Raw genomic sequence first — 17,509 nt, 5'->3', positions numbered from 1 at the left:
TATTAGCTATCTTTCACTGCAACCACGGGCTACGCTGCTATTCTGGGTGCCGGTGGCTGATACACAGCTCCACTGGCTGCCCACGAACATCACCCAGAATGCTCCCTCATCCTTCTGTCTCCCTCTCCTTACTCCTTCATCATCTTTTCTCTGTATTGCATCAGCACAGGACCTCACAGCTTCATCGCGCTCTTCTCTTTTCTCCCTGCTGGGATCCTTTCAACTCCCTCCCTCCTCACATCACCCCCATCATCTGTCTCTCCATCCTCCCCTCTGTTCCCCCCCCCCCCCCCATCCTCACCCAGACTTCAGACTGTACAGCGCCTCGTCTACATTCTTCTGGTGGAAGCTGGTCATGTATTGATGCATGTCCCGGTAGTTGTTGCGGATGTTGCGCTCTGTGCTCCCGTTGGGCACCGTGCCAAACCGGAATGGGGGCGAGAATTCATTAGGCTTCTGGAACTGTTTCGTCAAACAGAAACAGGAAACTTATTAATGAAATGCTTTGAGTTAGACAGACAAACATGTACAATACACCAGATCAAGATAAAAAAATAAAGATCCTCCATTCAGATGATTAGTGTAGGGCTGCAACTGATGAATATTTACATTACTGTTTACTGAATTTCTGGATTAATCATTTGGTCTATAAAATGTTGGAAAAGGCCCAAGCTGAAAAGCTTGTCTGAACAGTCTTACACCCGTAACAAATTCAGCTTCCTATCGCGTAAGACAAAGAAAAGACAGAAAGAGAAGAAAAGCAGCAGATCCTCACAATAAGTAATTCACATTTTGACATTTTAGCTTGAAAGTGTTTTTAAATTGATAAAACCTTTCTCAAAAATGCTGCAGATTCGATTTAAGTTGTTCGACTAATTGATTGGTCAAAAAATTGTTTCAGCTCTAAGTTAGTTGATAAACAAAATGTAAGGCCCAATTCATAGAAAATCAATTCAAGACGCTCAGTCAATCAACAACAATGTTGATAATCGTTTAATCATTGAAGTAATCTATTAAGCAAACATGACAAACATTTGCTGGTTACAGCTTTTAAAATTGGAGGATTTGCTGCGTTTCTTTGTTTTACATCTTTGTAAATTGAGAGTTATGGTGCGTGAACACCAAACGTGATGCAAATATTTCGCGCAAATGGATTACAAACGTGACGCTGTGTCGCGAAAGCCTATCAGCATGGAGATTCTCCTCCTGTCATTACTGATGTCCTGGCGTTGTTAAATCAGAAAAAAGGAAAAAAATAAGGAAAAAAATATTGTAGCCGTAGGGGTTGACTCAGAGCTCTACGATACCTGATATTAGTAGAGATGAAACTATGTGTATAAACCATATGGTACAAACAATGAAAACAACGCTGCCGTAGGCCTATTTATGCCTATATGACGTTTTTGAGTGTTGATGGAGCTGCTACAATGTTAGCAAAGCCTAGCACCAATTTCTCCGAGCTCCATTGAGAAAACAAGTATTTTAAAAGTGATTTGCTCGTCATCTTGTGGATAGAACAAACAAAACATGGATTCAGACTTTTTACAAACCGGTCATTCTGTAGTAATTAGTTTTTTTGCAATTAAATCACAGCAAAATCTATTTATTTTGGGTTCATACAGCTGTAGAATACAGTGAATACAGCTCGATGGAATCCACGGAGCTCCTCCAGATGATGTTATAAACCCAGGCAAAAAGGCGTTTAGTTTCCCGGGATATGTGGGACACAACAAGTACTAAGCAGAAATAGAGGTTATTTCTTCCACGGTTGATGGAGGAAATAAATGGCTTAGTTGATAACGGTTTCCATGGAGATAAGCCACTCCTCCTCAATGGCGCGTCCAGCGCAAATGACGCGAATAACCACAAATGGTCACGCGAGTAAACTCCCACGAGTAACGCAACGCGTTTGGTGTGAGCGTAGCATTAGGCAAAACAGGCAATTTGAAAACAATCACCATCGACATGTGATGGGTATTTTTTTACATTTAGTTTTTTTAACCAAACCAGTGATTCCCCACGAGGGGTACTTCTAGCTAGGGGGACTCCTGAAAAGATTGTGGAATAGCTAATTCGTGATCCCGCTAACAGACTCTCATCTACTCACACAAACTCCAAAAAGCCGTCCACACTCGGTCTCACGACACCCTACGTTACGTACTATCACACACCCGCTCCCCCGCCACACGGCCCCACACATTGCCTTAGATTCACACCTTTTTATCCGAAAGGCCCGACACCTGGTCGACGTACTCCTCCTGGATCATGAAGGCAGCCAGGTTGGCAGTGTAGGAGGCAAGGAAGATGACAGCGAAGAAGGCCCACACCGACACCATGATCTTACTGGTGGTCCCTTTGGGATTCTGCACGGGGACGGAGTTGTTGAAAACCAGACCCCAAAGCAGCCAGATGGCCTTACCGATGGTGAAAGAGGGACCGCCGGGTTCTGGGAGAGACATGGAAAGAGGAGGGAGGGATGCAAAGAAAGATGACAGAGCGAAGAGGATGCAAGAAATCAGTTTGACAGATACCAGGTGCTACTTCACTTTATCTGCATTTGCTCGTGACCGCCGTAGTGGGATGCACTTGATGGACGGCGGCGACAAAGACTGGATTTATCCTCATCCTTTAGTTTGTCAGTGATCGCAGGATCCACATGGGCCGTGACAACCCACTGATACAGACTACCTCTGATCCACCTACCGCGATGGCAGCATGACAAGGTAGCAGGGTAGAAGCACTACCTACTGTAGCTCTGTGGCATCACAGACAGGGAGGCAGAGAGAGAAAAGGGGGGGGGGGGGGTAGATGGGCACGCAGCAGGCTACAATTATGCTACAGCTGGAGCAGCCGTAAAGGACAACAGCCTTACATAACCTGGCGATTAAACCACACTATACACTGTTGACAGAAGACAGCCAGAAAACACTAACATAACTCCAAACCAAACACCATTACTCTCCTCCCCTCTGGTCCTTGATTTAAAAAAAGAAAAAAGCTGTGCGCAGCCATATAACACATCTCTGATTTTATCTTGAGTGGCTGCCGTTGTGGCAGCCTAATGCAATCCTGAGAGTCAAACAGAGCTGGGTGTATAAAACCCGGAGAAAAAATAGATTGAATCTGAACCATCGATTTTGAGGGGCAAATTGATTTGAATGGCCTGCTGGAACCGAATTTGATTCAACAGCGCAGTGTTATTCCATCCTGTCAGACACCATTGAACCTGACACATATTTTCAATGTATGGTAATAGATCTACTTAAGTGTCCTCACCGGTTTTACAACCCTCGATGTGTGTAACAACGGTGTGTCATATGTGAGAACGGCACAATAAACAAAAAAAAGACGTATTGCAAGAACAGAGGAGTCTTTGTTCACACCGTGACGCTAAGAATACTTTGGATCACCTATCGGGCTCTTGTCAATGATCCTTGTCATTAGTGAAAGAGCTTAAGTGACTGTAGATGGAGATAAGTACTCCACGGCATCAAGTAGAAAGCGCTCCAATCACGCTCATTCAGAGGGGATTGTCAGGTAATTTAGCACACAAGGGGCTTTGTTTGAATTCTACATTCAAGGTAACGAAACATGCCAACTAAGTCTTCATTTCGGCACGTGAGGTCGCCTGATAATTAACCTCATTGTCACTTTTTTGGAGCATGCGTTGACTGGGTCTGATAGTGTGTGTGTGTGTGTGTGTGTGTGTGTGTGTGTGTGTGTGTGTGCGCAATCCTCTCACCTCGTCCATCTGCCAGGCAGCGATTGTAACCCACAGGGCTGAAGTACTCAAACACAAACACAGCCACGGCCGACACCAACAGCAACATCACAAACATCATCACCCAGACATCAGCACTGAAGGGCTCTGAAACACAGAGAGAGGGGGGGGGGGGGGGGGGGGGGGGGGGCAGAGGAAGTGGAAAGGGACATGAGGGAGGGATGTGGAAAGACGGAGAGAGGAAGTTGATTAAACCAAATTAAAGAAAATGATAAAAAAGCCACCCCCCGGTATCAACATGATTACTTGTATTCCGACGTGATGTACTGTGTGCTCATTGTTGCACAGTGATGGATTGTGCCTGCGTTTGTGTGAACAGTAACAAGCCCTTCTCAAGAGACAAACTGAGAGGGAGCTTGGTATGTGTGAATGGACAGATGTACTCATTGAAGTGGGCACATTTCCCACCACTCGCACCCTGCTTTGCAATTTTCACACACAGACCGGTCAGTGACAATCACCATAGCACTGCAGTTAACAATACAATCTCACTACCAGCTCCATTTAGTGGCTGCTCTGGAGCTTTCAGTTGTAGCGCACAATCTTCATCAGCGGATGGAATACCAAACGCTGTGCACTTTTTCTCGTTAAATTGGTAACAGCCTCACTGTTTTACTGTCCACTCTACGGCCCTAGCAGAGCTCTAGTAATGCACTCCTGCTGCTGGTTCACATTAAAATTGTATATCAAAGTTCTGACAGCGACAGTTCATCATAAATATGTCTACGAAAACACTTTTAGGGTCTATTTTATATCTATATAATGGAAAAAGCAGGTGAAGCCAGTGAGCTGTAGCACCTCCATCTCCTCCTGTGCCCTGCTGCTGTGTGGAGAACATGACGTCACCGTTCTCAAAACGTACAATAACTGACTGACCTCCTTATGAAGCTTGTTTGACTGCTTTGTAAACAAACAGCTGCTCTTCTTTTGCTTTTTTTTGCTTTTTTTTTTTAAACGAGAATTGTGGGACCTGTAGTATTGAACCACACTCGCTGTTCCCACGGCAACAACAAGTGCCGCCATATCAACCAGGACTGAAATCTTAAGGATGACAACGCTAAGACACTATTATTGCACGGAGACGCCTTTAAAAGTGGTCAGAACAAATGGGGATTTTGAACATGACGACTTGTGTGCGCGGTGCAGTTGAAAGAACTAAACGGACCTCGTGGTGAGATTGTTTTCATCAGTTAGTTTCCAAAGGTCAAGAATGGCTCAACCATAGTGCATTTCAGTATTTAGTGATGTTCACAGAAAAATACACCGTCTTTCATCTGCATTTGATGTCACCATGTAAGCAAACTTGTTATGTTTCGTGCTGCTGGAACAAACCAATCAACGCAATTAAACAGCGTCCTTGTACTCGTGCGTGATTGTGCATTTATTATTCGATATCTGAGTGTGTGTGTGTGTGTAAGTGTTCTCGATTGTGTTGTACATCTGCCAGAATAACCAGGCATCCGTGTCCTCACCGAGGAAGGCGGAGGGTGACACGGTGCCGTTGCTACGGGAGACCATGACACTGATCCCCGTCTCAATGAAAGGCACGGAGAAGTCAATGACCTCGGACCTCTCCTCGTTGATGGTGAGCGAACCCACTGCCATGTGGGCATTCTTCAGCACCACCTGAGGGTCAACCACAGACAGACAGAGACAGACGGGAGAGAGGGGAAACGGGAGGGTCAGTACTGAATATTCCCAGGATTGCGGGGAAAACAGAGAGGCGAAAGAAACATTTTGGGGCGAGTCAGTGTTGCAGTTCGTACACAAGACGCCATCTTTGTAGGAGAAGGGGATCATTACAACACTGGGTCAGTATTCGACTCCCCACCGACACCCAGAATCCCTCCCGAGTGTGTTCAGGTATATTTAAGTTTCTGGAGCCTCGGGCCGTGAATAAAACTGGAGCACAAAAGACTGTTTTAATAAGCGATACGTATGCCAGAGTGAGCAGGGATCCTACGCTCTGTTCAGTTTTTCTCTCAGTTCGTCACACCTCTTCATAGGCTTGCTTCATTTTTGTTCTCTCTCTCCTCCTGTTTCCTGTGTCTGTTGTCCTGTTGTCCTGTGTGCCCCCCCCCCCCCCCTAAAATCATAAAGCTAAATCATTAGCTGCTTGCTTAGGCATTTCAGGACATGGACTACCGCTTCCATGCATGCATGAACTGCACATTTGTCTTCTCCAATGTCTTCATGCTGATGTATGTTACGTGAATAATAAAATAAGATCTACAGTAGGTTGACGTTGGATACTGGAATTTTTACACTACCCTGCACATCCTTAACTCAACTATGTTCTTAAGATAGTAATAAAGTGGCTGGTTGTATGCCATAATCAATTAAGTTGCACGTCACATTGATTTGTAAAGGTTTGCGCTGAATGTCTAATGTGTGCAGTAGGGAAGTGGGTCTTTCCCCGGGGCTCTCTCTCTCTCTCTCTCTCTCTCTCTCTCTCTCTCTCTCTCTCTCTCTCTCTCTCTCTCTCTCTCTCTCTCTCTCTCTCGCTCGCTCTCTATCTCCTCCAATCGCTTCCTCCTTCCCCACGTCTTTTTTTTCTCCATCTCTGATTAGGAGCCTCACTGTCCTCCTCCAGAGGTTTTCCGGAGCTGATCACAGGTCCCCCTCAGGCCTGGTTGTGGGGAACCAGTGCAGCTCGATGGCTGACAAAGACCGTGAGAAAGAGACACTCAGACAATATAATTAGCCCTATCATAAAAATAAATTCCCATGGGCACCAAAACACTCTCGCCAGTTGTAGTAGTGTTAATATTAGTATTAGATTACATACTTACTTGCTATATTAATTTGTTTTACTTTTTGCAAAGCAATTTAGTCTGTGCATTGTATTCATTTTATGAAGAATAGTGAATTAAAAACTAATATAAGAGCAGCAAAACTGATGAGCAAAGGAAAAGAGTGAAAAAACAACAAACATAGATACACATATGTTGAATAAATAAACATAAGGCATCATGAATAAATGAAAACGGAATTAAATTTAAGACATGTTAATCCAGCTGTTGTTTCACATTCTAGTGTTACACGTTTTAAAATGACCTCCACCAGGCTCCACTAAACAAATGCAAAGAGAGAGAGAAGCCTGGTAACCAAATTCTCATCTGAAATAGAAACTTTTTCTCACTTTACAAAATAGCAGAAGTTAAATTTGACTCTGCGATGATTTTTGACAATCTTTCCACACATTATAAATAGTGTTGCATGTCTTCATTGAGGCGTGCTGAATGCAGTCTGACTTTAAGAAAAAGAAAAACAATGTCTGTCCATCAGTGAAACAGAATCAGTAATTCATCAAGGACACGTGGAATAAACGGTGTCCTTTTGTTTATGTGTGAAATACAGAGACGTGTCCTCACCTCACCAACCATGCCGTTCCATGTCCCATTAACCTTCTTGCCATGTTTGCCGTTGGTGACCAGATAGAGGTCGTAAGTGAACTTGACCGCCTTGGCAATCTTCTTCAGGATGTCAATACAGAAACCTTTGCAGCAGCGCTTGATGTAAATCCCTGAATCGCCAGTCTGATTGCTGGTACAGAGAGGACGATAAGTAAAGAAAGGGGAACAGGAGGAAAAGTTTATTTGGGTTCAGGTCCATTAAACTAACAGGTTCAAAAGAGAGAAGACAGCAGCGGGGATGAGATGAAATGAAAGTTTAAAAAAAAACAGGGGACAAGTGCTGAGAGACTGTGTAGGTTTTCACTCCATCCAAAAACTCCAGCAGGTTGTTTCATTGATTGGCACACATTAAAACAAGAAACCACCTGACGTCAGTACGAATGTTGATGGACAGAACATTAAATGGCAACATTTTTTGTTAATCCATCAATTTAGTCATTTTTATCTCCGCAAGACGATCATGAGATCGGTCATGTGTGTGCATGAAACCCCTTTTATTGGCAATTTGATGCTGCCATTGATTCACTATATTGCCTCATACAACGACTATGCTAGCTGGTACGCGTGCTCATTTCAGTCGATCTCTCTGCAACAAAATACAAAGACGTCTTTGACTTACCGATAACGGTTTTTCTCTTCAAATCCAGTTGATAATGTAAGTTCATTTTTTTGAAAGCTTTAAACAAAAATTCTGGCCAGATCTTACATCTTACACTTGCACCTTTAAGGCTGAGTCCATGTATTTCTGCTTTTGTGCATCCAAAGAAAAATCTACACAGCTCGGTGCATCTGGCTCATGGAGTATATTCGGCTGGAGAGAAATCCTGCATATGCTCTGTGGCACATTGCTATCTATCCCTGAAAAGCTATATGAGAGGTGTCTTTGAAGGAAGAGACAGACAGACGGGCAGAGAGGAGAAAAGGGGAATAGGACAGGGTCGAATATCAGTCAATAAAAAAAAGCACTGAGCCAGAAGATGGAAGACGCCCTCAGGAGATTTCAGGCAGGCCAGTGATAGAAAACGAGGCCATTGAAGAAAATTCATTATCACACACCAAGGTGAAGGGGACGGCGAGAGGGTGAAGAGGCATGGGATGGAGGACAACAGTAACATAAACCAAGACAATGATCTAGTTAGCAGTAGTGAAGTGAGCAGTTAATCAAAAAGACATTGAGAGACAACGCAAAAAAGGGAAATTCAAGGAAAATGTAAATAAATCGTGACTGTGAGCATTCGTCTCTGCACATACATGGACCTTTTATTATAACACTGATTGATTGATTTTTGTTTACATTCACAGCTTGAATAATATTCTGCTAAACTACCGATTTGTCGCTGTTATGGTTTTATTATACTGGTGATTTATTTGATTTTGAATACATGCAGTAGGTTACACAGTATACCAGAAAGGTTTTGAATGATTTATTTTGCAGCCATATTGACGCCTAAATCTATATGTCTCACGCTAAGTTTCATTAAGTTCTATTTTTAGCATGTGACACTACAGGGTTCGTCCTGGATTCACACAAATCACATTTTCCATCCTCGTGAGACAAAAATGTCAGTTCTTAATGTCGAAATGATCACCTGAGTTTGAGCTGTTTGCGGCACGGCACAGTGTTCCTCATGCAGGTGCCACTGAGTGGATCCACGTCCTCCACGATGACAAACGGCGCTTCCTCCAGAGTCACGATGGACAGGTGGTCCTCCCGCTCCTCCGCCTCAAAGCGAGGCCACACATGGTATCTCATCGTCAGAGAGCCTCTCTCCCACTTGCCAACCTGCAGGAGGGAGTGGGAGGGAGGGCTGTGTGATCTACAGGCCACTGTAGCAAGTACTTCAAGTGGCAAATGAAGACGTGACAGACGCATCGCAGAGGGTGAAAGACACTAAGCGGAAAATAAAGGCTGAAGATAGACTCGAGGAAGAGTGAAGGGCAGAACAGGACTCAGAGATGACGTTAGAAGAGAAAAAGAAGAGTAAAGAGCAGATCAAGTAAAATAGGAGAGAGAGAAAGGGAAGAAGAAAGTGGAGAGGAAGATACTCACCCTGTCCCACTGTCTGTCTTTGTCTAGAAGAATGATGACCAGTTTGGGGAACATCTGGTGACCCTCTTCGCTAAATGACAGGTTACGGCCTTCAAATGTCACATTCATGAGGTACCTGAGAACGACAATTCAAGTCGGGAGTCAGAAATACAAATATTTGTCTTTTGCCCTGAAAGCAAAAGAATTAAGACCCGTGTTAGCAAACAGCTGCTTATTTACACAACCAGCAGAAAGACTCTAACATTCATACAGTCATCTTTCTGGCCACCTGGTGAGCGTAAGTCCAATATTTACTCCTCTGTTAGCTCTGTTTTGCTCCCCACCAACTCCTGAGGGAAATATGGGGCAGTTCAGTACAGTGTGTGTGTTCACCAGCTAGGCGCTAACTGTGTCGGTCTGCTGTTTGGTGCTGGGCAGGTATACAGCGCACAGTGCAGCTGTTTCTAGAGCTTTTCTCTGCTGCAGCTGAAAACGATGTTAACGCTACAACACATCTGCTATCACAGTACAAGACACTGGTTACTTCTCTCGTCATAAGGCGCACGTGTTTAAAGCAGTGGGAGGGGTGGTGGGAGAGAAAGAGCGCATTTTCTATAAATATTCTCAAATGTCTTGAACATTGAAGTATTGGGCCAAAACATTTCCATCAAAAATATGTACACTGCTGGTAGTGACTCATTCAGGCTGTCTAATATTTAGTAGTGAAATACTAGTAATGTTCTTTTGTTAAATGTGTTATGTGATGCAGGAAATATCTGGAGATGACTCTGCATAATATCTGACACCCACTGGTTTTACAGTATGCTTTTGTACGCATACAAAATGAAAATTACTGTCTTTGCATTTTGGATTTGTTTCAGTTGAATGTATTTTATTATACGTCTGTGTTATTCCTTTAAAAGGAGATACTTATTTTGCAGGTTTAAGGTCTTAAGGTTGAGGGCCCTGCCTGTTGTTGCCATAGTTAGATTGAGGACAAACCCTCTGCTGTTAAAACACCCACTCTGTGGAATGATCTGCCAGAGGAACTCAGTATTATTTTAAAACCCGCTTCAATCAAATGGCTTTCTTATTATTTAAATGTAAGAGTGTAAATGTATTATTTGTATTACTACTACTACTAAATACTAACCTTTATGTTGTATGCACTCTATGGTATCTTCACCAGGAAGTGGCCAAGGGGATTCTGTTAAAGTTATGTAATATTTGACCCTATGTGCAGCTTGGTATAGCGTATTGCAAAACAGGGAGACGGAGAAACACAACGAAGCAGCAGAGGGAGGCTGAGGAGAGTCGGCGAGAGCAGGGAGGGCGGAGAAAGAGAGCAACAAGACACCAGGAGGGAAAAGTGGAAGAGAGAGTGAGGAATGGAGTGCATTAACCGCCTGTATGAATACACATCAGCATGTATGTGTGTCAACAAGTGTACAGCAGTGGCAGATAAGCTGGAATCATCTCTCTCTCTCTCTCTCTCTCTCTCTCTCTGCCGCCTCCTTCTCTTACTCGTCCTGATCTGTGGGCTGCCATCACCATGGAGACGCTCTGCCTCTGAAACAATCCACTGGAGAAATAAATATCTTGTCTGAATGCAAGGAGTGTGTGTGTGTGTGTGTGTGTACGTGTGTGCAGACTTTTAAAGGAGGTGCCATGCACATCTTACCCACCATCATCTCCAACCAACAGTGTGAAAAAAAAAGACAATAAATCTATTCAGCAGTGAATAAAAAAAACAGCAGATGAGCAACGGGGCCTGAAACTTACCCAAGATTTTATCGCAAGTACCTCCTACTAGAACATTCAGTACCTCTATCTGTAACGTCTTTGACTATATTTATATCCCACCTCACACACACACACACACACACACACACACACACACACACACACACACACACACACACACACACACAGACCTAAGTAGGCTACATGCTTTGAGAAAGCCAATACTGTGACTCAAGCCTCCATGAAATGCCTATTGCTGCATGCTGGCTGGCTAGCACACTGCACGGGCTGTAATGCGCCTGTAACATGGGATTAGTCTCCTAAACATAATCTCAGTTTGAATAGGGAACCAACAAGATCAAGGCGGTGTTCGCGGAGCCCGAGGAGGTCCGACTTGTTGCCGCCCTGACGCCATGTGACCAGCAGCCCTGTGTGTGTGTGTGTGTGTGTGTGTGTGTGTGTGTGTGTGTGTGTGTGTGTGTGTGTGTCATCATGACGGGGTGACATGTGTGTGTAAACGCAAACACTGCACCATATGGACGCATGCAGGGAGGCTCTCAACACCAGTATAACGTAATGTGTTGCCATGGCACCCACAACCACAGAAATGTCCATTGCAATCAGCTGCGTTGCCATGGGAACAGTAATCTCGCCCGAGAGAGGCTGGTTGAAAGAGAGAAAAAAGGGAGTATTTTTCTGTCTAAACCCACTGTTTACCCACTTCCCCTCATGCTGTCTTTCACTTTGAGATCAATCTCTCCGTCTCACCTCTGAGTAGCGCGTTGAATCACACATCAATAGGACTCATTTGCCCATACATTAACCTGTGCCTTCACAAAAACTGACGCCTGCTGTGAATTTACAGCAGAGGAGGCTGCTCTGTTTGTCATTTTGTATCCTTGTACCATTGATGTAGCTTTGATGTGCCCTTCTCATGTCTGAAATCCCCTCTGACTTTGCTGGAAGAAGAAGAAAAAAAATAAAAACCACTAGGATGAACGACCAGCAGAGCCTCATGCGGCTTCATCACAGCCATATGCAGCGCTTGTGTGCGCCTTGCTCACCAACTGTTCCCCAACTAATCACTGGCTGTGAGGGGAATTTAGATTTTAGTTACAGAGACACTGAATCATCAATGGCATGGACACAATCCTTCTTTTTTTCCCTCTAAAAGCTCTTCAAACCTATTTCGGAGCCATTTGATATGACTTTCTTTTATCTCAGAGTGAAGCCGCACAGGGTCACAAATCCTCTGTCGCTGCAATGCAGAGATGCAAAATGATGTATCCCCGCTGTGCATGCGTGCGAGTAAGTGTGCGGTGCACATGCACACACACATGTATATACTGTATCAGGTTTGGGTGGATGACTCATAATCTGGGATGACTGCAGAAGACCTGCTTCTGAAAAGTAACTCACACAAGCTCCTCTCTCCTCCAATCACAAGCAGGCATTCGAAGTCGCCTCTTTAAGAACCTGGTCAGTGCCCGTCATGTCCCGGCCCTCATCGCCGAAAAGGATCTTCACAACGCCAGCTTTGAGTGTCTCAGACCACGCAGAGAGCGGTGTTTAGCAGCCATCAGCCTGTCCGGCCCACCAAGCGCTGCCCAAGATACAAAGTCACCGGCGGATCATTGTGACGCTTTGCTGGGATGCATTGCTGAGATGAGGGCAAGTCGAAGCAGGAAGCCTCTGACGGCGCGGCTATTTTGAAAAAATAATTCAACTGGGAGCAAAGCTAGCTGCTCCTGCTCACAGTTTGGGTGTGTTGGGCGTTTTGCTGGCATCTCCCCAGCCTGACGCCCCCACCCCGCCATCTCAGACTGACATTCTGTACCATAGCATCGGCCAAATCAATAATGGGATTCAGGGTGTTTCAATGGCCATGTGATGGCTATAGCCACCTTGGGCTCTCGCCATGTGTGGCTGACGGTCATGCAGGCCCCCGGGGTTCATGGAGGCTGCCGCCCCGGTGGTGCTGCTGGATCTGTTGCATATGCGACGCCTGCCGAGGTGGTTTGCCAGACTACGTTTGGATGCATTTGGTTACAAGCTACTGATGAGTTACACATTACATGTCTGTACGATAGAGGGACTGTGTGAGGAGACTGAGGAATATGGACGACCATAGACGTTGTTAAATTATGTAAAGAGTACGTATGAAGTCAGAGCTGTGCCGCTCAGAGTTCAGTCCAGAACAACTTAGACAGCTTTCATTGGGGCCCTGTGTGTGATTATAATATACTGAAAACCCATATTATTTTCAGTTTACAGCAAATACAAATAAGAGCGTTTAACAGGCCGTTACTTTACACAAAAGACGACAGCAAGGACCCAAACAAAAAATGTTAAATTGACTAAATACTACAGATAATAACAAATTATAAAAATAAACTTTAATTGTATAGCAGCTTTGAAGATAAGACTTCAATTTGAGACGTAAACTCCAAGAGTTTGACATCTTGTGCACAACTTATATTCGATACCTTGGCGTCTGAGGCCAGAAGCAAACACAGACCCTCCTAATTTCCTGCCGGACAAAAATTCACTACAGGTCTCGATTACGCCGACATAAGCATTTTTCAGCCATCTCAGAACGTACTTCCCCAGGGTGTGACCGTATTCAGTACGGCGCTGTGGGAGCATCTCAGAACACAAACAAACCATTGAATGCTGTCAAGTCATCAAAATCCAACCACCACACCATCCTGTCATTTTATATCTTTAGAAAAACATGAACAATATTTTGTTAAAAATATCAGACTATTTATTTTTGCTTTTAATTTGATGATCTGGTTTGATTTTGCATCATTGCAACTGAACTAAATATTGGTGAATTCATTTATATTTTTTGTCATCATATCACCAAGCGTGACTGCAGAGATTATCAAACTGCAAATGAGCCAATCACCAAACGGTCTTTAAAGAAGAATATGAAGCATAATTTGCGTAAGAAGTCTAGTTGTACCTAATTTAACCTATAATAACTCATTTGAATAACTTACATGACCAGCATGATATTGTTTGTGTCTCCAGCATGTGTAATAATTAAACATTTACTTTGTTAACTATCTGCTCCTCTCCCTGCCAGGTTGATTACTCAGCAGTCAACTGTTGTTCCCAAGTGCCTCGAAGTAGCCACAAACTAAACTCTATTCAAGATAAAATGTCTGGCCATTACTTCATCCCTCAAATAAAACAATAACTTTGGAAATATTCTTTATTGGGACTGAAACTGAATTTTTATAAACACGTAAATAAATAGAAACTTGTTTATTTATTGACTCATTTATTGCTGGCGGCACCACTCTGATAGCATGAATACAGAGCGATGTGGCTACACATAGAACATATGTGAGGCTCTGAGTCTCTTTGAGCTGCAGCCTTTAATAAGTGAGTCCACGGGAGCTCCATGTGATCTGGGCCCATGAGGACCCCTGTTGAGCATGAGACATCAGACAGCTATGTGTGGAGTCTGGAGGAGGGCAGCACTGTATCAGAGAGAGCCCTCTCTCATTTGAAATGTGAACAAGGGCTTAACAGGTGAGGACACTGACCTTCCATAGTCTGCAAACCTCAACTACTGAGGTTTTCCTCGTGGTTGCCTCTAAGCTTGGAAAGAAAACATCAGATTTCTGTTTTCAAAGTAAAGCAAATGGCCTGACTGTGTCCTTACCGGAGCACTTTACTGAAATATATTTAAAGCGGGTAATTTGAGACATGGTAAGAGAATAAAGACTTCTAAAAATGTGTCCGATGATCATATCACTTGTGTCAACTTGCCAAAGCATACTTCACAGGGAAACTCTAACTACCTTTCTTCTGATTGGCCATTGTGGCCTAAGTAGCTAGAATATTTTTCTGTCAGTGTGTGAACATTATTTCCTCTAACGGGACTGTTTATCTTGGCTACAGACACCTGACACCACCCCTTAAAAAACCTGGTTTCAAGAGGGCAAACCCTTGCCCTTTGTCTAAACTACTGACAGTTTGAAACTACTGTATGTGCCTTATGTTTCTACATAAGAAAGAACAAATACAGTGAATAGTTGGACCTAAAACATGTTAACGGGGCAAAAGAAGTGACGCAAAGAGTCAAAGTGGCTTAAAATGCTTAAATTAAATGAAAGTTATTGGAAATTCCCGACATCCTAGCAAGTGTCACACAGAAATGCTATTCTTTAAAAAAGAAAAAGTGACAGTAACAGTTAACATGTAATAATTCTCACACACTGGATATGAAGTAACAGATTTGCGATGGTGTTCACAGATCCGATAAGTACACATTCCAAAAGTAAAAGGCCATATGAAATATCGATTGGTTCTATCTATGGCATTTAAACGTCCCTCACAGGAATAAGGGAGAGGACACAGTTGAAATGAGTGAAACTGAACTCTTGCTCAAAGTAAGATATCCTGTCTTTAAAAACACTAATACGCCCTCCTTACAATGCATTTAAATATAGGAAATTATGATCAACAGTTTTTTGACAGAGGAAGAAAGAGAGAGAAGTGGAGCGAGGGCGGCGGAGCCATCGTTGCTCTCTGATTCAGCATTTTAGCTGCATTTAATTGAAAGTGCTTTTTAGTGACAATGGACTGCTGTAGGAGCATCGCAGGGTCGAGAAAACAAAGAGGAACAAAAAGGGAGAAGCAGAGAACACTCGGGATCAAAAAGTCATGTGTCTCCACAGTTCAGACGAGGGAGGTGGAAAAGAGGTTAACAAAAGAAAACGGGACACGAGAAAGAAAAGTGACACGGCGTGCATGGAAAGGGTCTTTGAAAGGAGACGGTCATTTGTGCTCTAGATGCACAATGAAGTGGCCCGTTTGCCTTCCAATGAACAGAGTCAGGATTTATCAGAGAGCCGCTTTCATTGAAGCCATTAAGAAATGCAATAATAATGCTGCTCTACTTTAAAAGGTGAACCAGGATGAGAGTAACTCGCTGCATGCGCGAGAGGCAGCATCACGAGTCAAACGGCCTGCAGAAAAGGTTCTCCACTGAGCTCTACTGGACGGCTCGGACCCCGAACGCGTGCAGCCGGCCCACAGACGTCCCGTCAGACCACAAGAAAGAAAAACTCACTACAGAACATGAATCATCTCTTACGTCACACCTACCCATCTCGACATTTCAATCAGCGCAGGGATTTGAGTGGGAATTTGAACACAAGCGCACAGATGCAGTCAAACAAAATAAAAAAAACATCTCTATCCCAGCAACACCCCCCCCTCCCACACAAATAAGCCCCCTTGGTGCATCAACCAAAACCACTTGGAGCACATTTTCTCATTATCCAAGCGTTCCTGCCCTCTCTGTCTGGCAGGAGACAATGGATGGCCTCTAGAGCTCTGCTTGTGTGTGGGTTTCCATATTTGTGTTGGGAGCGTGCGAGAGCTCGCGGCGTATGCATGTGTTTGTATATATGCATGTTTGTGCGCCCCATAAGGTCACGCAGCCCCTAAACAAATATGAAAGCGTGACTCTCTGGGGGCCTCCCATCTCCGTCCATCAGCGCTGACAGGATGGCAGCATGCATGCAGCCCGCTGTGGCCTGTAGCTATACGGGACCACGCAGAGACATATGGCCTTATTATTCGTTTTTGTCTCTCGGGGTGAAGGGATAGAATAGGTGGAATTATGTGTGTGTGTGTGTGTGTTAGGCAGTTTCTAGCCTCTGGGGTCACCACCAAAATCTACCCATCCAAAGTCTCTACTTTTGCTCAGTCAAATGGAGAAAAATGGAATGGCTGGTTGGAAAACACACACACACACACACACACACATACACACACACACATGAACACACACACCACGGTAGCGTCCCAGGTGTGTGCCTGAAGGATGATTGAGAGCTAACCCTGTGTCTGATAGCACCCGTTGGGACTGAAATATTCATGGCTGCGGTGTTATTGTTATCTCAGTCGTGTTTGGTGGTGGAACGCTTCACGGCACGCCTAAGTGCCCCTGATATTAAAAACAGAAACACGGGTAATGACGAGACAGACATGTACAGCAATACATCAACCTCAACCTGGAGATTAATGCAGCAGTGGCAGGGGAGGTTGCATAATGTTTCCCTAGTTCTTCACGTTCCTCAAATTCAGACTGAAACACAGACAGTGAAACAAACAAACAAAAACAGAGAAAATGTAAAATATTAGGAAGAAAAACGAGGAATGAAAGGCAGGCAGGTGCATAGTTTTATAAGGCTGAAATACATCTAATAAGGAAGGACTTTAGTAATACTAAGCTTCTATTAGATTAAGCCCTACAGAGCAGTTAAATGTCATGCTATAATAACACGTGTGTGTGTGTTTCTGTGTGCTGGCGATAACCCCACTCTTGTTCTATGGCTCTTTTTTTTCATTAATCCGGTTGTCCCCGAGCATTCAATTAACTGTGGAATCTCTGATCAATGTGAACTGTAAAAGCATGCCCTATGAAGTTAAATGGGGATTAATTATTGAATACCAATGCTACTGCTTGTTCTGTAATGTGCCAAAAAGCAAAAAACAAGGAGGTTCAGAGGAAGC

General features: G+C 43.9%; 1 protein-coding gene across 1 annotated transcript in view; it reads right to left on the bottom strand.

Moving 5' to 3' along the window:
- Positions 1-17,509, bottom strand: part of grin2bb (glutamate receptor, ionotropic, N-methyl D-aspartate 2B-b) — a gene marked incomplete at its 3' end in the record, with an annotated part of 67,944 nt that overhangs the window by 14,138 nt on the left and 36,297 nt on the right. The window contains exons 5-11 of the mRNA XM_079158980.1: positions 9,248-9,362; positions 8,787-8,980; positions 7,156-7,327; positions 5,254-5,407; positions 3,743-3,868; positions 2,217-2,446; positions 302-462 (exon numbers count right to left, since the gene is read on the bottom strand). Of these exons, the coding sequence (XP_079015106.1) occupies positions 302-462; positions 2,217-2,446; positions 3,743-3,868; positions 5,254-5,407; positions 7,156-7,327; positions 8,787-8,980; positions 9,248-9,362 (1,152 nt within the window). The remainder of the gene's footprint in view (positions 1-301; positions 463-2,216; positions 2,447-3,742; positions 3,869-5,253; positions 5,408-7,155; positions 7,328-8,786; positions 8,981-9,247; positions 9,363-17,509) is intronic.

This window comes from Pholis gunnellus (genome assembly GCF_910591455.1).
Source record: "Pholis gunnellus genome assembly, chromosome: 5".
NCBI lineage: Eukaryota > Metazoa > Chordata > Actinopteri > Perciformes > Pholidae > Pholis > Pholis gunnellus.
This window is presented reverse-complemented; position numbering and strand designations above follow the sequence as displayed.